We start from the raw sequence: 23,102 nt of genomic DNA, 5'->3' as shown, positions 1-23,102 counted from the left end.
CTTGACCAACTGAATCCCAGGCCCCTGGACCCGTGCTGTGCTGGCTCCCACGGGATTAGAGTCAACTGGACACATTGCTTCCCAACTCCCCTTCAATGACGGCGGGAGTAGTTAAAGGGCTTGTTAAACATTTAGCAGGAAAGTGAGATGGAGTCTGGAGGAATACATCCAAGGCGGGGAGACCAATCAGTTCCTGAGACACCGACAGGCATGGAGATTCTATAGCTCATCCCATCCCTTTCGGTGGCTCCGGCCTAGATGCCTCTGCCCTTCCCAGGTGCAACTTCCACGCCCCCCAGGCTGGTGAGCACCAAGGAGGGCACAGATGTGCTCCGTCTTCCTCTGAGCTCCAGAGGGGGCGTTAGAAGGGGCTCCGAGCTGTGTGTCCCGGTGAGCCTTCCAAGGCTCATCAAAGACACTTGGGGGGGGGGAGTGATGTTTTCACAGAAAACATCCAAAACGCCTCATTCCCTTGGTTCTAAAATATCATTTATATAAAGATTACGTCCAATTTAACAGCTTTTCATGAAACATTACCCCCCAAACTGCAAGAAACATCCCATCTCAAACGATGCAACTGGAGAAAATCAGTATTTCTTAAAGCTGGAACATGCGAGCCTAACTATATACTGGAAATTCTATAGCTCTGCAGATGGTCCTGAGAAACCTTAGAGAAGACGGAGGGAATTGCTGGCAGCCCTCATTTTTCATGTGTTACTGATTAATTTGCTGTTTTCTGTTTAGCCATCCACTGAAACAACTCAAGTCCATGATAGGAAACAAGCTCGATGTTTTCAGTTTTATGCTGTGGAATCACAAAGATGCCACGTGGCTTAGGAATCCGGCTGTGTCTGTGCATGTAGGTACCGAGTATTAGGAATAACTCAATATTAATTTTGGAAAGCTAATAAAAGGCATGTGGCAATAGAATAAAATAAAGATAACTGAAGATCAAAAAGTGCTCCAATAAACTGCTGTTTCCTACTTTGAAAGAAGAAAAAGTCCGAAGGGACCCCTCTACTATTGTACTCAACCCCTCCGCCTCCATCTGTGTCTGGGGCCTCCCTGAGGTATGTGGTCCCACCACAGGGCCAGGCGAGAGTGGCTGCGCTCGGATGAAAAATGGCAGAGAGCGAGCCTGCACACAGCTGCACACCTGGGGAGCGCCCTGTGTACTTAACTTTGTTCTTTGCTCGGCTGCAGAAATGCCATTTGACAAATTCGGTTACTTTATGAGATCAAACACAGCCATTCATCCCATCTTCCCTCCCCCACCAAAGGAATGCATTCTTCCCTTTGAAAGCTCTAGTGGAACCAAGCAGAAAGTTTGCAACCTTCCATGGCTCCCCACTGCCTATTCAATTAGGTCAACACCTGGGCCTGGCATTCAGACCATTCTTCAGTGTGACTCAGCCGTCCCTTCAGACCTCTTCTCTCAAGGGTTCAAGACCTCAGGCCGACTCTTCCTAACACAAACCGCTTTCACGTCTCACCCCATCTTTCAGGTCCTGATGCACCTACCACTCCCTGGACAGGGCTTCCATATTCTCTCACGTGGGACAGAAGCCTTTCCCCCTCTGGACCTACCTCTTCCGCCCTGTGTGTCTCTCTTAGAGTTCTTACCATGGTCTACCTATTGTCTTTCTTACATAGTTATTTGGACACTCATCTTACCCTTTATCGTTGTCTCCCTCCCTCTACTAGATGACAGGCACCTAAGGTCAGCAAGCAGCAAGCCTCCACACTGCCTCCAGAGCCCATCTCAGGGCTTTGAACAATGTCAGCTTATAAACTCTCAACATACAGTAGACGATCAATAAACATTGACTGAGCTGAGCTGAGCTGAGCTCAATATGCAACGTGTCAGTTTCATATTGTCAAGCGAGGGTTTGTTTTTGTTTTGTTTTAATTTTTATTGGTGTATAGTTGATTTACAATGTTGTGTTAGTTTCTGCTGTACAACAAAGTGAATCAGTTGTACATATACACGTATCGACTCTTTTTTAGACTCTTTTCCCATATAGGCCATTACAGGGTATTGAGCAGAGTTCGAGTTACGCGAAGCCGCTGAATGATAATTTATGCACTCTGCTTGTCCTCTGTCTGCTCACATTTCAAAGGGCATAGAGTACTGTTGCCTGGAAATCACACTCTTCAGCATCCTGTGCTTGTCTAACAGAGACAGAAAAATAATGCTGATGATAATAATAATGTGAGGACAACGATGATTATGATGACAACTCAATAAACACTCACTGAGAATTTACCATGTGCCCGATTAAGTCCTTCACATGCATTCTCTCCTTTTATCCTCACAGTCAGATTAGGCTTGTTATCCTCATTTTTAGATGAGAAAATGGAGGCTTTGGTTAAATAAATTGCCCAAGTTTGTACAGCCAGTAAGTGGCACAGCCAGGATATGGGCACAGAACACTTGACCCCTATACTCTAAACCTCCTGACCACAGGCCACAGTGTATCGAGGCTACAACAGGGGTCAGGGTCATGGGGCGGAGGAGAGGATACATGACTGACTGGTGGCAGAAGCCTAGGAATATTCACGAATCAGATATGCATGCTGACATCAGCTTCTGCCACGTCATCCTGAGGGCTGTCCGACAGGACTTTCTGGAACGATGGAAATGTTCTATACCCAAGCTTTCCAGTACAGTAGCCATGAGCCACATGTGGCTATTGAACATTTTTTTAAATGTAGCTAATGCAACTGAGGAACTAAATTTTAAATTTTATTTAATGCTCATTAATTTCATTTTGAATGTAAATAGCCACCTGTCACTAGCAGCTACTATACCAAAGAGGGAAGTTTTCCATCCAAGGACAACCACATCAATATCTGTCTGGCACAGTGAGACTGAATGAGGTGTTTGCTGTTTTAAAAACTGATTTGCTTAGAGCCCAGCGGAGACATGGTCTTACTCTGAAAAAGGTACGATACACAAAATAACTCCTTTGCTGCTTTACAGCACTTTAACCTGTCAAAGCATTTTACCACCTACAAACTCATACATCTCATGCTCGTAATCACCTTTGAAAATTCTCCTGATCTCTGCCTAAAGGCTATGTGATAAAGACCTTTAATGAGAGAAAGGTAAAAAACAAAAAAAAAATTGTGAAAAATCATCAACCCAATTCATTGTCTCCGTTTGACACAAACATACACGTTCTCTAAAATTCTAAGGTATCACTTTCACTTTCCTCCCGCCGAGCACACCAGAAAACATCCTGACTTTTGAGTGAGCTTCTGAGATGTTACAAATATTGACACCAAGTCCTATGAAGAACTTCTCAGCTAAGTAATACGCTAATCTCTTTGAATGGAGGTTGATTTAATCGGTGGAATTAATAAGGCATTAAAAACAGCAGGCCCAGCAGATAATACTGCTATTATCTTGGTGGGAAGAAGAATAAGGAGAGAGCTATTCATAAAAAGTTAGAAATTTTGCAGTATTTCCCTAACCTAGAAGAATAAGGTTAAGTTTTCGACCACTGTAGAGAAAAGGTAACCCTTGTACACTGTTGGTGGGAATGTAAACTGGTGCAGCCACTGTGGAAAACAATAGAGAGGTTCCTCAAAAACTAAAAATAGAACTACTATATGACTCAGCAATTCCACTCCTGGGTATGTATCTTGAAAAAAAAGAAAACACTAATTCTAAAAGATACATGCACCCCAATGTTCACAGCAGCAATATTTACAACTGACAAGCTATGGAAACAACTTAAGTGTCCATCAGCAGATGAATGGATAAAGAAGATGCGGGTGTGTGTGTGTGTGTGTGTGTGTGTGTGGATACACACACAATGGAATACTACCCAGCCATAAAAAAAGAATGAAATTTTGCCATCCGCAACAACATGGATGGACTTGGAGGGCATTATACTAAGTGAAATAAGTCAGACAGAGAAAGACAAATACTGTATGATATCGCTTATATGTAGAATCTAAAAAACTACAACAAACTAGTGAATATAGCAAAAAGAAGTGGGCTCACAGATATAGAGAACAAACTAATGGTTACGAGTAGGGGAGGAAGGAATGGGAGGTACAAATTACTGGATATAAGAGAGGCTCAAGGATGTATTGTACAATATGGGGAATACAGCCAACATTTTGTAATAACTGTAAATGGAAAGTAACCTTTAAGAATTGTATAAAAATTTTTTAAAAGTTTTTTTTTAAGTTTTGGACCAATTAGATTCATCTCATCACTGACACAGGAAATAACTGCAACCTTACTTACCCTAGTCTCTCAAAACTTAAAACCTTTGTCGCCAGACCCTCTACTTTCTCCCATATGCCACAGTAGTTTAGATGCCAAGCTCTGCCCACTGTACTTCCAAAATATCTTTTGCATTGTTTTTTCGTTTTTATCTTCACTGCCAACACCTAATTCCTGTGTCTTGCCGAGAACACCACAACAGATTCTTACCTGACGTCCTTCCGCAAACAGTCTCATTACTCTAATCCAGCGGTCCTCAAAGTGTGGGGTCTGGAACCCCTGGACGGAGCCCACGCGTTCTAACTCCTCAGATGGTTCAGGCTTCTCTGCCACCGCTCCCCTCCGCACCCCTGAGCGGCCGTCAGACTGGCCAGCGGACTCCCACCCAGTTACGCAGGCCGCCTCGCCTCTGCTCCTCCACCCTCTGTCTAGAGCATCCCTTGCTCCTTCCCTCTCTGCCTGCTGCAGTGCTGCTCATCCTCTAAGATGCAGCTCACACACCAGTAGCCTTTCAACCTACCCTCAGCTCCCAAAACAGGTAACCTCTCCCCACACAGAATCCCTATCATACTTCGTTACACTTGGATTTGCACTAGGATTTTGCAAACTTCCTATTGACTCAGCCACTTTGTCGTCGCCCTGAGAACAAGCACCGTTTCTTATATAACTTTATCCCTCAGGGGAAAAAAAAGCAGTAAATGCTCGTGATTTCTAAAATCAGAGCCGGAATGTTGGAGTGGGTATAGCCTTTCCCTAAAATGGTTTTTCCAATGTTTTAACTTGCCTCGTGAAAGCTCTTCTCAATTACTCCAAAGCTACCAAAAAACAACCAAAAATACTCCAGGGATAAAAACCTAGCCTCATCCCTAATTTAACCCAGGAATAAACATTTTACTTCATGGACGCATTCAACAGACTTTTATGCATGCAAAGTATGTGCCAGACAACAGTGGATGAGATAGATAGGGTCCCTGCTTAAGGACCATAGAGCTGACATTCCAGCTGACAATAAAAATGAAAGAATGAAAAAAAAAAAAAAATGAAAGAATGAACACGTTCAGATACTGAAAGAGCTCTGAAGTACACACATAAAAGGGCAGGAAGTGCTGGATGGTTGCAGTGTATAATACAGATGGTCAAGGAAAAGGAAGGCTTCCCTGAGGAGGTGGTATTTGAATCAAGACCTGAATGACAAGTCATAAGAAGACCTGGGGTCGAGCATTCCAGGCAAAGGAGGCACAGTACAAAGGCTCTGGGATGGGACCAAGCTGGGTGTGCTCAGAAAGGAAGATAGAACGTAGCAGTGGAGGCTAGTGTGATGGGGCCGGGGGCAGGGAAGTGTCTTGAGGAGGTATGAAGAGGCATCTTTACCTTTCTCAGTGTCTTACAAAACTTGTCCCTACTTTATAAATGCAGGGAGATTCTCCCTAGGGAATATGTGTGTAACTTCCTCTGAGATTTTCAAAGGAAAGAATTAAATATCCAAAGAAGGTAGAAAATTAATTAAGAAAAAGGAAATTACACTTACCATTGGAAATAGCACATATTCTCTGAGGAAATCCTGAGAGTCAAACTGATTATAGTCTCCAAAATCAGCTGAAAAGAAAAGAAGGGGAAGGAGGGTAGTCTTTATTATATGACATTAAAGATGGAATAAAATAGGGTAAACTTATCTCCACATTTACTCTCGCCACTTTATCCTACTTCTGTACTATTATTAAATAAAAACAGTGCCAAGATGGATTTGATGTTACTACCACTTTTACATAGCAATAATGTAAATATCAGCACGTGAGCACTGCTACATAATTTTCTAGAAAGAATGGGGCAATTTGAAAGTGATTCCTAAGCTATTAAAAAAATTTAAAACAAATCTATATTTATCTTTTTATTAAATATTCACCAACACATATCTTAATAATATCTGCCAAGGGGACTTTTTTTTTTTTTTTTTTGGTACGCGGGCCTCTCACCGTTGTGGCCTCTCCCATTGCGGAGCACAGGTTCCAGACGCAGAGGCTCAGCGGCCATGGCTCACGGGCCCAGCCGCTCCGCGGCATGTGGGATCCTCCCGGACCGGGGCACGAACCCGTGTCCCCTACATTGGCAGGCGGGCTCTCAACCACTGCGCCACCAGGGAAGCCCCAAGGGGACTTTTTAACTCAAGGTTAGTTTAGAGAACTGAAGAGCCAAACCCATCTGCATCTCTTCATATATCTGCAGCTGGAAATTCCCACTGTAAATCACCCTTGGCAAGCATCCTTGCAAATTTTTACACCTCCTAAACAACTCCACATGTTATAAGATGCCCAAAGTTCTGTTTTGTCCTATTTTCATCTCACAGTTGTAAGTCTGAGCACATGTAAAATGAATACAGTGAACCTCTATCATAAATCTATAAATGTCTTGCTTCTAATCCTACTTGCTCTCAAAAAAAAAAAAAAAACTCAAAGCAGCATGAAATTTTAATTTCATGTAAAATGTTTAGCATCAGGTAGACATGGATTCAGTATCTTTTAGGTAACAAGGACTAGAGAGTGAGGGGATCCACACAGAAGGCCGTTACCAAGAAGGCAAAGATGCATCTACAAACTCAGCACATAACTAATTAACAAGGTGAGGCACTCAGGATCACCAAAGATCGTGAGCTCTGCCTAATTCCAAGGTCAGTTATCTGTTGTCATATTTCATCGCAACTTTTATCTCTGTTGATGTGGCTTTCTAACTGCCCAATAAGTGTTCTCAGAAAAATTATTTTACAAATATTATAGCTAGAGGAGGTTTCATCAGACTGAACAGTGAGCTTCAAGGACCCAAGGAAAAGGGAACCCAGAGTAAGTTCACCAACTTCCTTCAGCCGGAAAGCTATCACTAGGGTCCTCCAACATCCAGGATGCCTGTAATGAGCCCAATGATTAAAGAGTGAGAGGGGAAAAAAGAGAGTGAGTGAAAAGGAAGCATTTTGAAGGAGAAAGACCCAATATGAAGATGAGGGACCCATTGGATCTTCTCTCTCTTCTCCCCACTAAGGGTGTCTTCTCCACTGTTTTAATGATTTTTCAGTTATAACCACGGATGGTTTCGTTATATCATTCTGGGCATTGCTCCTTCCCCTTCCAGTGTTAGGTGAACAGATGAGATACAACATATTTTGCGCACTTCCAATCCACAGGGGAACAGGAGAAGCTAACTACTAAGAATCATACGTCCAACAAAAATCGCTAACCCGCTAATACCCCCAAAATGAAAGTTATCAAGGAAAGGCTGCCTCTTTAGACATTTCAAACCCAAAAGGTTTAACTTCAGTGCAGTTACAGATGGGAAGTTCAGTTCTCAGCTTCTACAACAACAATCCACACAGCAAGGACTTGGCGGCTGGCAGCCTTGCATTTGGACGGTACCTGATTTTAAAGAAAATCATGACTACACGGGAAACTTGTCTCTCTTTAAAAATTATACTTTTATCTTGTTTTCAACATGACTAAAGACAATGAAGCTACCCCTCAATAAAGAGCAATGTATAAATATATGTAAAAAATTACAGGGTGTGTTACGTAAATATGGGTAACAATTTAGAGAAGATAAAAACATAGGTGTCTGGTCAATCTAAGTAGGACAAGTTGAAAGATAAATGTACTCTAACACACATTTGTTGTTCCACATTACAAGCTTGCATTTTAAATGTCTCTCTTTAACTGTGTCGGAGTAAGTTACACTACAATGTTGTAAGTTCTCACACTTGAAACTGATGTGAAAGTCACACAGTCATAGCGTCAAAGCCACAAAATATGACCATGTTGGGCGGTGAAAAAATTCTAAGAAAATGTTCCACCAACCCTGCAGTGTAGCTTTACTTAGAGGCGGGATGAAAGCTGCTGTTTCTTCAAATAAAACTAAAATTATACAAGCATGAGCAATTTGCAAACAGCTTTGAGAAATCCAACATCCTGCCTCCAAAAATCACTCTCTCTGCATTTTTGATGTAAGATACCTTGAATTGAAAAGTGAGAGTTACTAAGGGATCGTTTAAGTAAATTTAACTTTTCCCTCTGAGAGGCCAGCAACACCAGCATCCAACAGAAGACGGACTGTCACACACCGGTCCCCACTCTCTTACCTTGCACAGCTAAGCCCGCCAGGCGGATCACCTGTTCCAGTGTACATCGCAACCGCCCTTCAAGCACGTCTTTTTTGACTTGCAGGTAATACTGATATCTGTTCATGGAAACAGAAGAACAAATAACCTTAAAAACACATACTTGGAATACATTCCCACGACATCGATGCCTCTGGATGTGAAACCTTATGTACACAGCAGGATACACAGGTGATGTCGATAAAGGTCAGGTCTATAGAAGATGGAAAGCGACCTCTGCCTGTGTTTATCTTTGTTTGATGTGGCAGGTGCCACGTCCCGTTCACTCTGAGTTTGAGAGCGTTCTCATCACATCATTTCACTGTGGGCCGGCAGGATGAACTACTGATAAGGACCAGCTCTTCACAACAAGAGACCAAGGACGAAAACGCTCTTCCACACTTCGACAACCACAACAGCACAGCTGCCAAAGCCATATTCAACAGTGTGTGCACTCCTGAAAAACTTCTGGAGACACACCATTTCTTAAACCCCAAGGCTTGGGAGAGTAGAAGGCAAATAGGCCAAATCACTGAGAATTCTGCTCATGAACAGGATAAAGTTTTTCAGAGCCAGGCTCACCCTCCACGTCTGTGACTCACAAAAAATCTAATCAAATGTGATACAGAGCCTTCCAACCCAAAGTACATCCTCCAAGCAGCAAAGTTCAGACAGACAGAACGTGCCCATGCACAACATCAACCTCAGACTAGACCACTGTTCTAGAAACTAATACAGCGTTATTGTTTCCTCGCCAGTAAAATCGCACTTAGAATTACCTAAGCACTTAGAAATCTCCTCATCCCAAGCCTTTACATCCCAGGACTCCACTTCCTTTGACCATACTCTTAGAACACAGCTACCTCTAGAACAGTCACACTTTTTAGGCATTAATTCTTGGCAAATGCTAACAACCTTTTTGCTCCTGGTAACCATAACTCTGTACTTCTTCAAAATTTTGGCATGTCAATCAAAGGAACTCAGGAGTGACCCAAAGCCCAGCTCTCTTGGAGAGAGGCAATCAGCCCTGAGAGCTAATTATTACTGCCTCTACCTTGGTATCACGGACATCATTACATATCAACCCAACACCTATTTGAGCAGAAGAATCAGGCTCGACAAAATAGTCTCTACTTCTCTCCTCTTGGGTTTACGGGACAGGGTAAAGACAACCAGGTCTGTCTCTGGTGGGAAAACCTACACTCAAATTAGAAGGACCAACACTCGGAGTTATCTAAAGTTTTTTTTAGTCAAACTTAATGTCTTAATAGAAAAACAACCTATTTTTCCTACTACCATTCTATCTTTCACCTAAAATATTCAGAATCATTTTACAGGGTCCAGTATCGAACCAATAATTTGACTTCTTGTCAATATCAGTTGACTAAATCGATGTATGTACATAACAAGTACCTTCACTGCTTTTCAGAGACAAGTCCCTGGTACCTGTAGAAAACCTTTGTGTCCACTCACCACTCTGAGCTCAGTGGACACTGCCTTGACCTCACCTAGTCATTATATCCTTAGCTGGTTAGAGGCATCATGGATTCTAAATCCTAACAAATAGGAACAGAGGTTTCATATAAGAACTTGTGATTTTAAATCTTTTGTTGGTAATGAAGTAGCAGCTCTGCTGTTTCTGAATGTGCACAATTTGGAGCTAATACTAGATAGGATACTTTGAAAAATCCTGTGAAGTTGAAGGCACCACCTTTGTGTGTGTGTGTGTGTGTGTGTGTTTTCTTTGTTGAGGGAGTTTCTGGCAATAATATATGATAGAGGGAAAAGGGGAAGTCATGACCTGCCTCTTCATTCTTCATAGGAGAGAATCAGAGTAAATGAAAACACTCTGAAGCAATAATTGTAAACGAATTAAAAGAAACAGCATGAGAATGAATCAAAGTATTGAAGACTAAAGAAACCTGAATTGCTGCAGTTAAAATATGCCATGTTCCCTTCTGGCTTCCTTTCTTCCCCTGTTCACTAAGGTCAAGTCCCCAAGCTCTGGCATATTTTTCAAATGTTTCACACAAGGTGAGTTACCATCACAGAAGGGTGGTCCCATGCGTTCCCATGATCCACATACCTGCTGTGTGCCTGCATGTCTCCCATTTCAAGGGGAAAGAGACAGCCAGCCTGCACATGGCAAGTGCCAAGGGTCGCAGGTTCCACGGTTTCATTCAGCAAACCAAGAGCTCCAACAAAAATACTCTACACTAGCACCTTTGCTTCAAGGAGTGTGCACCCTATCGAGTCCAAGCAAAGCTCAGGGCTTTTATAACCTTACAGATTTATGCCTAAAAACATAATCTAATGATGCACACTATTAGTTCATCTCCTAGGAGAAAGCTCAGTAAAACCTGAACTAAGAGGGAAACACAGACTTCAGAAGCCTTCTTCTCATGCAAAGCTACAGCACATGTTTTCGGTTGCATCCTCCATCTTCCTTCATGGTTTTTCCTCAGTACCCACTGCCATGCTCTTTCCCTGTCCCCAGACTGGTTCTCGGTTTTCCTCTGGTGCCTGTCTTGTGCCTCAGGGCCAGTTCTCCAGGAAACAGTAAAAGGTCCACTCATTCATGTGAGGAAACTTTTCCTTCAAGAGATTTTAGGAATTGCCTGGGAGCCATTCATGGAAGACCTTTTATGTTTATAACCTAGCCAGTTCTCAAAAAGGAGAACACCTTCCTGTAGAAACCCAAGCAAGCAAGGGGGTCCTTAGTCATCAAAGACCTTTTAAGTACCAAGAGTTCACTGTGAAAGCAGATAGGTCTTTGAAGAAGAGCCACTTAGAATCTGAAGACCATACTTTCAAAACTGGGGGAATAAGAAGAAAAGAGGGATGACGAAAAGTGTTGACATCATCCTATGGCCAGAGGAGCCCGCTGTGTCTTTCTTCAGAAAAACTAAAGGATATTTAATTTTTTGTGTGAATAAAAACAAAAAAAAACAACCAAAGAACTAAAAAAAACAAAATCTCACAATAGGAAGGAATGTTAGTGTTTATTAAAGGAAGGTACAATGGGAGTCTAAAAACAACAGCAAGAACAACAGGCACAAAACGCAAAAACCCAAACAAACCAGAAGACACAATTTCAAGGTGGGAAAGGATGGTAATGTTTGCCTACTCCTCCGTCCTATTCAAACAGTGTTTGAAACTCTTCTACATGCATTCACTGCTTCCTATCTGCAGTTGTTTCCACTCATTTTCTGCTCTCCAAGCCCAGGAGACACATGGATATTAACAAATATTCATTAAGCACTTCCTGTACGTCTAAGTCGGCTAGATTCTGAGGACATCCTGGAGAAGTCTAAGACAGTCTGCCCTGCAGGGATGCTCATCATCTCTCGGGCCACTGCTGTCACGTTTCTCTCTCCAGTGCACTATATAAGGGTTTAATGTTTAAGAACCAACGAGAAAAGCATCTTAAAAGGTGTTATCCTAGCATTATCTGCCATAGCTAGGGCCTTTTACACGTCACCTTGGAGGCAAAAATGATCAGCTGAGACCTTGGGAAATATAATAATCCACAGCACCCAGCAAAACAATAGTTAAAGTTTTCTTACCCTGCTGATCCCAACTTTCATCCACAATTATCACTTCTATAAAATGTATAAGCAGGTTCTATCTATTATAGATCCATCCCACGCTAGGCAACAGCGAACCCCAATCCACCAGCAAGGAACACCAGGATTGTTCCCGGTCATTTAGGTTAAATGTAGGCTTGTGCTGGTAAGCAAAACCAAGGAGCTGAAGAATGCAATGCCCCTTCCTGCAAGCCATCCAGACTACGAGAGAATCTGAACAGCGTTAATGATATGGTGTGATTGCCATTTGAGACTGTGGATATTACTATATGAGATCACAGAAACAGGAATGGAATCTGAACCACTTTGCTAATTGATTGTTTGCTACGTTTCTGCTCAAAAGGTACTTTTATAAGATATAATAATTCTATCCTATATGAAGACCAAATTAGAGAATATGAGCTGAAATGCTATTTCTAGAATGTTTGGTTTTTGCTTATTTTTGATTAGAGATTCAATTCTCACAGCAGTAAAATATAACACTGAATCCTATTTTGGAAACATGCAATTTCATGGAAGTATACTCCACTCCACCCTGTCATAGCTTTGGGTGGAGGGGAAAAGAAAAAAAACCAATCCTTGTGCCAGGAAAGTAAGTATTTGCCAACTTTCCAAAGGGATCCTCTTTGAAAACCCAAACCCACAAGGAAAGCTTTTAAATATTTTTTATATTCAAAGACCTGGAAATAGTCCATCTGACTGCTGAGGTCCAATGAATGGTTTTAGGTGAAGATTTTGCTCTCCCCCTAAGAATTGGTGAACATAATTATGCTTATTGAACAAGGGTAACATTTCTATTTTCAGTTTTTTGTTTTGTTTTGAATCTCCAGAGATTAATTTATGGATTGGATGCAAGTTTCTCTGAGTGAAGCAGTAAAGGCTTCCTGATAATTGGTGCTATTTATCAGGAAACTGACAGACACTATAAACCCATCCCTAGCGGTCTCGTCTATCTGGAATACTTCTATCCAAACTCAAGAAAATATGTGACTTCTCCGTGTTCTTTCCTCCCCCTAAGATTTTGAAAAGCAAGTTTAAAAAAAATGCCACACTGAATTAAGTCAGTACAGCATGCATTCAGTACTTCTGCCAGTGGTATCAAAGGACTCTTTCAAAATTACTCCCCATAACATTACCCTCAATGTTTACAGATGGACCGCTAAGATCTTTCATCTTTTATTTTAATTTATATATGAAGGCTTTATCTAAGCACTTATGCAAGTATATTTCACAGGCAGGTCTGTTAATACTTCTCAGATTGAGAAATTCCACACGGTATTCTGGAAAGTATGGACTGTACTGCCACAGAACCACAAATAAGGCAAGAGAACCCAGAGGCCGAGTACGTGCTGCTTTTAAAATATTCCTCCCACCCCTCTCACACGTGAAATATTCACTCCAAGTCCAGTTCAGCAGAAATGCCTCAAATAGGGAATAGCCATGAAAATCTGAAAACTTTAAGATGTGATTTTGGTTATGCTTCTACCCAAGGGCTCAACGTAACTCTGCCTAAATCACAGGATGGTGGAGACAGGAGGATGGGAGGCCACTGTCACTGTTCTGAATGCTGCCACTCTCCATGGGGCCTCCCCTCCCAGAGCATCACAGCCGAATTAACTCTGCGACTAGCTTTGGGATCAGTGAAATGGAGGAGGGAGTGACACATGCCAATCCCAAGCAGAAGCCTTCCAAGCCCGTGCCTGGTTCTCAGTTCTGCTCCCTCTGCCCTGAGACCTGCAGTGTCCAGGTAGCACTGCTGCCTGGTTAGCCTGAGCACCAGGGGAAGAAGGCAGTGGACACAGCACACATGTAAGGTAGCAAGAAGTGAGCCTTTGGCTCTGAAAGCCACAGAGAGGTGGAGGTCATATACTATTGCAGCATGACTTAGTGTAAGCTACTTAATAAGGGAAGGATCTCAAAATCTCACGCCCAGCTCTTCTGTTTCTAGAGAAGAAAACTCTGTTGAGGAAGGAGAATGACTTGCCCAAGGTAACACTGCTCCTTGAAGGCAGGACACAAACCAGAGCCTGGAGCTCCTTTTCTGCATGGCAACCTCAGAGGTGATGAGAGTGGGATGGGATTCCCAGCCATTGAAGGCAAGTCATCAATTTCACTGAAGTCTAAAAATAGAAATGAAAATACAAACACCACTGCTGGGTGATTTTCATGATCCCAATGCTTCTAAGGAAGGGCTTCAACAACCAAGCTGCCCTCCCCTCCCTCGTCTGTGCCGCAGCATATGAGACCAGCACTGACACAGAAGCTTTTCTGTAAAAACATGTTACATGACATGTTTCATACTTTGGCCCTTGGATTATTCAGATCTGTTTTTTTCTCCCAGCAGCAGCCTCTGGGATATTTCACTTTCCTCCTGAAGGTAGAAGAAAGGGAAAGGAGACTGAGTTACGCATTCTAACGACTCATTGACAGCTTCATAAGATGCACAGAGGGATAAAAGTAAAATCTAGAGATCGGGGTCTCCAATTAATAGGCTTCTACCTAGAAGGAGAGGCTGTACGCAGAAGCCGGTGCAAATTGGGCCCTTAAATGTATATGTTTCCAAATGCAACATTTTAAAAAAAGTAAACAGCAGTTCATCATCAGTATCACACAGTCTTGACTGCCTTGCTTTGAGTAAAGATACTTCTATATTATGGATCCTGAAAAGTTACCCAGACTTCACTCTGTTAGTGAAGTTACCCAGACTTCACTCTACTAAGGTATTAATAACACTTGAAGCTGTCTGATTGGCACATACCACCCATGCACTGATCTCTTTTACCCCCACTGCCCAAGGATATCTGAGACAGAAAGAAAACGCTCTTTCGTAGTTAAAAACAGGTCAGTGGAAGCACACTGCATGCTCTAACTGTGGACCTGCAGTGTCACTGCTGCTGTCAGACAGCTACATCTGCCTTTCCCTCCTCTACAGTTCAAGGTCAGTCAAACCCTCTTATCTCTTCCCATGTGCATGGTCAGTAGGGATGTGACAATTTAGAGAGAGGGAGCACATCAGTACCATCCTTAAGCTCCTCAGTCTGTGAAGCTTTTCCATAAAACTACTGGGGTGGGAGGACCAGAGAGAGAAACCAGATTGTTTTGTCATTGTTATTATTAAGGAAAAGGGTAAGCCTTAAAATGTCCTTTCCTCACTAGAAAACTCCCTTTACAATCAGCAATATCAGAAGAGTCTTGCTAGAATGTACTGGAAACCCAGTTCTCCCAGGACAGTGCAGTAGGTACCAAAACGCTCGCATTGCTTTCTGGTCAGCATTATATTGGGCAAATAAGAAATAAATGTACACGCTTTCTACCATAAAAGACAAACGTGGGAGGTGGGGGGATGTTGAGGACAAGCTGTCCTAGAATTCTGGGACACAGGATGGCCAAGAGCATAATTTTAACTCTTAGATTGACAGAGGTACCAACACAAGAGAAACAGCACATTCCAGCCATTTCAAAGAGTGTTCACAGCTGTAAATCCAGATAATGGACAGGGTGGCCCACCCTGCTCTCCACCTGCCAGGGCCAGATAAACAGTACATACACGGGCATGGAACCAGACAAACGGGAAGGCTTGCCTCCCTCGGCCCCTCTGTCCTCAAAGCCCCCGAGAAGATTTCAGTTTGTGATTATCCAGATATAATAACGTGTTTGGTTCCTAAGCCACGCACTATCTAAAATCTTTTCTATTTAATGAATGTTCAAGTTGACAGTCAATTAAAACTCTGCATCATCAAGCAGCTGACAAAGTCAACGTTCCTGCAACTATGCAAAACCGAAATAAACCAACAGGGAGGAAGAAAAGAAAGGAAAAGGCTAAAACCATAACTCGACAAAGAGAACCTTAAAAGGAAAAGTTTTTCTTTCTGCCTTATTTACACCACAAGCCAACACACGTGCGTACGTGAAACTACAAACACGTGCACACCCTCAAACACATACAGACAAGATTGTCCTGGCAGAAACTCAGTTCCAGAGGTTTTCAACATTCACTGATCAATATCCTATTTTGCCAGAGACGCTTAACTTCTTACTGAGACTCCTTAAGTTTCAGTGAGTCAAAGGATTGCAATTCTTTCCTAAAAAGGATAATGTTTGTTTAAATGCACACAAACACACACAGGCCTTAATGCTAGTGAAAAAAGGCCAATAATAGCCAGGTGTTGCAAAACAGAAAAGCACGCCACAACCTGATCCTTGCTTTCTGCTCTTGAACTCCTGCATTAATTACAACAAATTACAGGGAATCCAAGTACAGTTTATATGTACGATAAACTCCCTAATAATAGCTTATAATTTAATCAGGGGTACTCTTTAAAATAGAAAAACTCATTCTCTACAATACATCCTAGAGAGAGAGCATGAATACCCTGACAGCACTTCTTTCTGTCCCATTCTACGCTATTGGGTACAGATTCCTCTATAGCAATCACACCAATGGAATTTTAAAGAGCCAAATAGGTTTCACTGCTGTGGACTGTGATGCCTTGAACTAGGAAGACAAGGCAACAGCACTAGAAAATACCCAGGCTCAAAAGAAAACACTGTCCTCAAGTGTGTGATGTTAAAACAGAACCTGAGTCTGTTTTGCTCCAGCTTAAAAATCTCCAATGACTTGGAAGAGTTCAGCAGTTCCTCAAAAGTTAAATATGGAGTTATCATCTGACCCAGCAATTCCACTCCTAGGTATATATACCCAAGATAACTGAGAATATGTGTTCACAAGGAAACTTGTACACGAAGAGCAACATCATTCATAGTAACCAAAAAAGAGGAAACAGTCCAAACGTCCATCAACTTATGAATGGATAAACAAAATGTGGTCTATCCATACAATGGAATATTATTTAGCCATAAAAAGGAACAAGGTATTGATACATTGCTACAACACGGACGAACTCTGAAAATATTATGCTAAGTGAAGTAACTCAAGACACAAAAGGCCACATATTGTATGATTCTATTCATATGAAATGTCCAAGAACAGGCAAATCCATAGAGACAGAAAGTAGATTAGTGGTTGCCAGAGGCTGGGAGACAAGGGGAGGGGGAAAGACTACTAATGTTATGAAATTAGATAGTGGGAATGGTTGCACAACTTTGCATACATAGTAAAAACAACTGAATTGTATACTTTAACATGGTTAAAATAGTGAATACCATGTTATGTGAATTTTATCTCAACAAAACAAAATATCCAATAACCCTAATCAGGAAAAACTTCAAACTCCTGATACAGAACACCAGATTCTTCATGATCCACTTAGAACTACTTTCTTTTTAATTTCATGTCTCACCACACAGCATATACGTGAGTTGAAATAAGTTTACTGTGCTTCCCAATACCATCCCCTTCCTGTTTCCTCTGTCTGAATGCCCTTGCCCATCCTTCTCCATTTGGACCATCATCTACTCAGCCTTCAGAGCCCTGTTGAAATGTATGTCCTTTTGTAAAAGCTTCCCAAATCCTCTCATCCAGTTAGTGAACCCCTCTCCCAGCTCTGAAAGCAGGTCACCCAGGTGGTACCCTGCACTGTTGTCAGCACCTCTCCCGCTCCACACAGACTGGGGACTGGGTCTTACCATTTAATGTCAGTACCTGGTGCCAACTAGACACTCGATAAATGTTTCTGAGTAGATGAAATACTGACAGAGAAACAAAGACAGAGGGAGGAAGCGAGACTAGTCACCTCAAAGGAAGATTATTAGATGTTATTTCTATGGTATGAAAGAGGCACCTGAAAGTTTCAGAAATGTAACCCATCACATATCTGTTTTTAGGCAAAGGGAAACAATATTCCTTCAAAGACCTAGAATAGTCAACACAATGTTAAAGGAGAAGAATCATGCTGGAGGAATGACACTACCGGACTTCAAGACTTACTATAAAATTACAGTAATCAAGACAGTGCAGTATTGGCAAAAGAAAAGACAAATAGATCAATGGGGCAGGATAAAGGGCCCAGATACAGACCCACATAAATACAGTCAACTAATCTTTGACAAAGGAACAAAGGCAATACTATGGAACAAACATAACTTCTTCATCAAATGGTGCTGGAACAACTGTGAATCTACATGCACAAAAATGAATCTAGACACAAACCTTACACCTTTCACAAAAATTAACTCAAAATGAATGACGGAACTAAATGCAAAATGCAAAACTATAAAAATCCTAGAAGATAACACAGGAGAAAATCTAGATGACCTCGGGCATGGCAATGGCTTTTTAGATACAACAACAAAGACACAAATTCATGAAAGAAATAATTAATAAACTGGACTTCATTAAATTTAAAAACCTCTGCTCTGTAAAAGACAATATCAAGAGAATTACAAGACAAACCAGAGACTGGAAGAAAATATTTACAAAAGACACATCTGATAGAGGTCTGATCCAAAACATATAAAGAACTCTTAAAACTCAAGAATAAGAAAAAAAATAACCCAATTAAAAAGCAAGCCAGGATTTCCCTGGTGGCGCAGTGGTTAAGAATCCACCTGCCAATGCAGGGGACATGGGTTCGAGCCCTGGTCCGGGAAGATCCCACATGCCACGGAGCAACTAAGCCCATGCACCACAACTACTGAGCCTGAGCTCTAAAGCCCGTGAGCCACAACTACTGAAGCCCACGTGCCACAAGTACTGAAGCCCATGCTGAGCAACAAGAGAAGCCACCGCAAAGAGAAGCCCGTGCACTGCAACCAAGACCCAAAGCAGCCAAAAATAAATAAATAAATTTATTTTAAAAAATAAAAACAGGCCAAAGACCTTAACGGACACTTCATCAAAGAAGATATACAGATGACAAATAAACACATGAAAAGATGGTCCACATCATAAGTCATCAGAGAAATGTAAATTAAAAGAACAACAAAGTACTACTGCATTACCTATCAGAATGGCCAAAATCCACAACACTGACAACACCAAATGCTGGCAAGGATGTGGAGCAACAGGCACTCTTCATTCATTGCTGGTGGGAATGCAAAATGGTACAGCCACCTTGGAAGACAGTTTGGCAGTTTCTTACAAAACTAAACATACTCTTACCATACAATCCAGCAATAGTGCTCCTTGGTATCTACCCAAAGGAACTGAAAACTTATGTCCACACAAAAGCCTGCACACAGATGTTTATAGCAGCTTTATTCATAATTTCCAAAATCTGGAAGAAACCAAGATGTCCTTCAGTAGGTGAATGAATAAATAAACTGTGATACACCCAGATACTAGAATATTATTCAGCACTAAAAAGAAATGTGCTGCTTTTGCAAGGAGCCCGCGAGGGGGGTTGGCGCGCGCTAAACGGGAGAAGCACTGGTTTGAGAAAAGCATGGGTCGCAAGTACACATTGGGACCCTGCCATTAATGGAGGGGAAAAGCGGGGAGACGCCAGCAGATTCCATCCTGTAAGCTGGTAGGAAGCCTGAAGGCTTGATGGGATTCCAGTGTGATAGGAGGCAAGGACATGCTTCAGGACCCCGGAGGAAGATGGCGGAAGAGTAAGACGCGGAGATCACCTTCCTCCCCACAGATACATCAGAAATTCATCTACACGTGGAACAACTCCTACAGAACACCTACTGAACGCTGACAGAAGACCTCAGACCCCCCAAAAGGCAAGAAGCTCCCCACATACCTGGGTAGGGCAAAAGAAAAAAAGAATAAACAGAGACAATAGGATAGGGACGGGACCTGCACCAGTGGGAGGGAGCCGTGAAGGGGGGAAGGTTTCTACACACTACAAGCCCCTTCGCGGGCGGAGACTGCAGGTGGCGGAGGGGGAAAGCTTCGGAGTAGCGGAGGAGAGCACAGCAACAGGGGTGCGGAGGGCAAAGCGGAGAGATTCTGGCACAGAGGACCGGTGCCCTCAGGCACACACCAGCCCGAGAGGCTTGTCTGCTCGGCCGCCGTGGCGGGCGGGGCTGGGAGCTGAGGCTCGGGTATCGGCTTTCAGTCGGAGCGCAGGGAGAGGACTGGGGCTGGCGGCAGGAAGAGAGCCTGAAGGAGTTAGTGCACCACGGCTAGCCCGGAGGGAGTCCGGGGAAAGGGTCTGGAGCTGCTGAAGAGGCAAGAGACTTCTTTCCCTTTTGTTTCCTGGTGCGCGAGGAGAGGGCATTAAGAGGGCTGCTTGGGGAAGCGCCGGTGACAGGCACGAGCCGCGGGTAAGGCACGGACCTCGGAGACGGGCGTGGGCCGCCGCCGCCGCCGCCGCCCGCCCGCCGCGGCCCGCCGCCGCCGCCGCCGCCGCCGCCGCCGCGGGGCCTGTGTGCGAGCGCGGGTCACTGTCCGCCCCGCCTTCCGGGGGGCCTGTGCACCCCGCCACTGCTGGGGTCCCCGAGACCCGGGGACGGCTTTCCCGGGAAAGCGCACGGAGCGCCACGGGCTGCTGCAACGTCACGCCGGCCTCTGCCGCCGCAGGCCCGCCCCACACTGCGCGCCCCTCCCTCCCCTCTGCCTGAGTGAGCCAGAGCCCCCGAATCAGCGGCTCCTTTAAACCCGTCCTGTCTGAGCGAAGAACGGACGCCCTCCGGCGACCTACGCGCAGAGGCGGGGCCAGGTCCAAGGCTGAGACCCGGGAGCTGTGAGAGCAGAGGCAGGGAAATCTCTCTGTGCAGCCTCGGAGGCAGCGGATTAAAGCTCCACGGTCCATTTGATGTGCCCTGCGTCTGTGGAGTGCATGAATGGACAGCGAATCATCCCAAATTGAGGAAGTGGACTTTGAGGACAAGATTTAAGACTTTCCCCCCTTTTCCTCTTTTTACAACGAATTATTCCAAATTAAGGAGGTGGACTTAGAGAGCAAGATTTCAGACTTCTCGCCCTTTTCCTCTTTTTACAACGAATTATCCCAAATTGAGGAGGTGGACTTGGAGAGCAAGATTTTTGATTTTTCCCCCTGCTCTCTTTTTGTGAATGTGTATGTGTAATCTTCTGTGTAAGATTCTCTCTGTATAGCTTTGCTTCCACCATATGTCTCAGGGTTCTATCGGTCCGGTTTTTTTTTTTTTTTTTTTTTTTTCAATAATTACTTTCTAATTTTAATAACGCTACTATATTTCATACTTTATTCTATTTTACTTTACCTGCTCTTTCTTTTTTTCCTACTCTCCCTTCCTCCCTCCCTCCCTCCGCTCCTCCTTTCCTTCTTTCTTTTTCTTTCCTCCCTCCCACCCTTCTTCTTTCCACTTTCTTTTTCTTTCCTTCCTCCCTCCCTCCTGTCTTTCTTCCTTTCCTTTCTCCCTCCCTCCCTCCTTTCTTTCCATCCTTCCTCCCTCCCTCCCTCCCTCCTTTCTTTCTTCCTTCCTTCCTTCCTTCCTTTCTTCCCTTCTTCCTTTCTTTCCCTCTCTCTTTCTTTCTTCTACTAATTCTTTCTTTCTACTTTTTCTCCCTGTTACTCTGAGCCGGGTGGATGAAAGGCTCTTGGTGCTGCAGCCAGGAGCCAGTGCTGTGCCTCTGAAGTGGGAGAGCCAACTTCAGGACACGGGTCCACAACAGACCTCCCAGCTCCACATAATATCAAGCAGCGAAAATCTCCCAGAGATCTCCATCCCAACACCAGCACCCAGCTTCAGTCAACGACCAGCAAGCTACAGTGCAGGTCACCCTATGCCAAGCAACTAGCAAGGCAGGAACACAACCCCACCCATTAGCAGAGAGGCTACCTAAAAACATAATAAGGCCATAGGCACCCCAAAACACACCACCAGACGTGGACCTGTCCACCAGAAAGACAAGATCGAGCCTCAACCACCAGAGCACAGGAATTAGTCCCCCCCACCAGGAAGCCTACCCAACCTACTGAAACAACCTTAGCCACTGGGGTCAGACACCAAAAACAACGGGAACTACGAATCTGCAGCCGGCAAAAAGGAGACCCCAAACACAGTAACATAAGCAAAATGAGAAGGCAGAAAAACACACAGCAGGTGAAGGAGCAAGATAAACACCTACCAGACCTAACAAATGAAGAGGTAATAGGCAGTCTACCTGAAAAAGAATTCAGAATAATGATAGTAAAGCTGATCCAAGATTCTATTTCCATGATCCATAATCTTGGAAATAGAATAGACAACATGCAAGAAACAGTTAACAAGGACCTAGAAGAACTAAAGATGAATCAAGCATCGATTAAAAACACAATAAATGAAATGAAAAATACTCTAGATGGGATCAATAGCAGAATAACTGAGGCAGAAGAACGGATAAGTGAGGTGGAAGATAAAATAGTGGAAATAACTGATGCAGAGCAAAATAAAGAAAAAAGAATGAAAAGAACAGAGGAGAGTCTCAGAGATCTCTGGGACAACATTAAACGCACCAACATTCGAATTATAGGGGTTCCAGAAGAAGAAGAGAAAAAGAAAGGGACTGAGAAAATATTTGAAGAGATTATAGTTGAAAACTTCCCTAATTTGGGAAAGGAAATAGTTAATCAAGTCCAGGAGGCACAGAGAGTCCCATACAGAATAAATCCAAGGAGAAATACACCAAGACACATATTAATCAAACTGTCAAAAATTAAACACAAAGAAATCATATTAAAAGCAGCAAGGCAAAAACAACAAATAACACACAAGGGAATCCCCATAAGGTTAACAGCTGATCTCTCAGCAGAAACCCTACAAGCCAGAAGGGAGTGGCAGGACATAATTAAAGTGATGAAGGAGAGAAACCTGCAACCTAGATTACTCTACCCAGCAAGGATCTCATTCAGATTTGATGGAGAAATTAAAACCTTTACAGACAAGCAAAAGCTGAGAGAGTTCAGCACCACCAAACCAGCTTTACAACAAATGCTAAAGGAACTTCTCTAGGCAAGAAACACAACAGAAGGAATATACCTACAATAACGAACCCAAAGCAATTAAGGAAATGGGAATAGGAACATACATATCAATAATTACCTTAAATGTAAATGGACTAAATGCTCCCACCAAAAGACACAGAGTGGCTGAATGGATACAAAAACAAGACCCATATATATGCTGTCTACAAGAGACCCACTTCAGACCTAGAGACACATACAGATTGAAAGTAAAGGGATGGAAAAAGATATTCCATGCAAATGGAAATCAAAAGAAAGCTGGAGTAGCAATTCTTATATCAGACAAAATAGACTTTAAAATA

At 43.1% G+C, this 23,102-nt stretch overlaps 1 protein-coding gene across 3 annotated transcripts in view; it reads right to left on the bottom strand.

The window, feature by feature from the left end:
• The window catches only part of PTPN14 (protein tyrosine phosphatase non-receptor type 14), a 184,816-nt gene that overhangs the window by 48,770 nt on the left and 112,944 nt on the right, over window positions 1-23,102 (bottom strand). For 2 of the 3 annotated variants that reach the window (XM_081254683.1, XM_081254684.1), the window contains exons 4-5: window positions 8,358-8,455; window positions 5,769-5,836 (exon numbers count right to left, since the gene is read on the bottom strand). In XM_081254683.1, the coding sequence (XP_081110809.1) occupies window positions 5,769-5,836; window positions 8,358-8,455 (166 nt within the window). Of the gene's footprint in view, window positions 1-5,768; window positions 5,837-7,466; window positions 7,560-8,357; window positions 8,456-23,102 lie in introns of those variants that run through there. The other variant, XM_081254685.1, reaches the window with a different exon arrangement.

The sequence above is a fragment of the Mesoplodon bidens genome (genome assembly GCF_964165515.1).
Source record: "Mesoplodon bidens genome assembly, chromosome: 2".
In the NCBI taxonomy this organism is placed as follows: Eukaryota; Metazoa; Chordata; class Mammalia; order Artiodactyla; family Ziphiidae; genus Mesoplodon; species Mesoplodon bidens.
The sequence above is the reverse complement of the archived record's forward strand: the minus strand, read 5'-3'. Positions and strand labels throughout refer to the sequence as shown.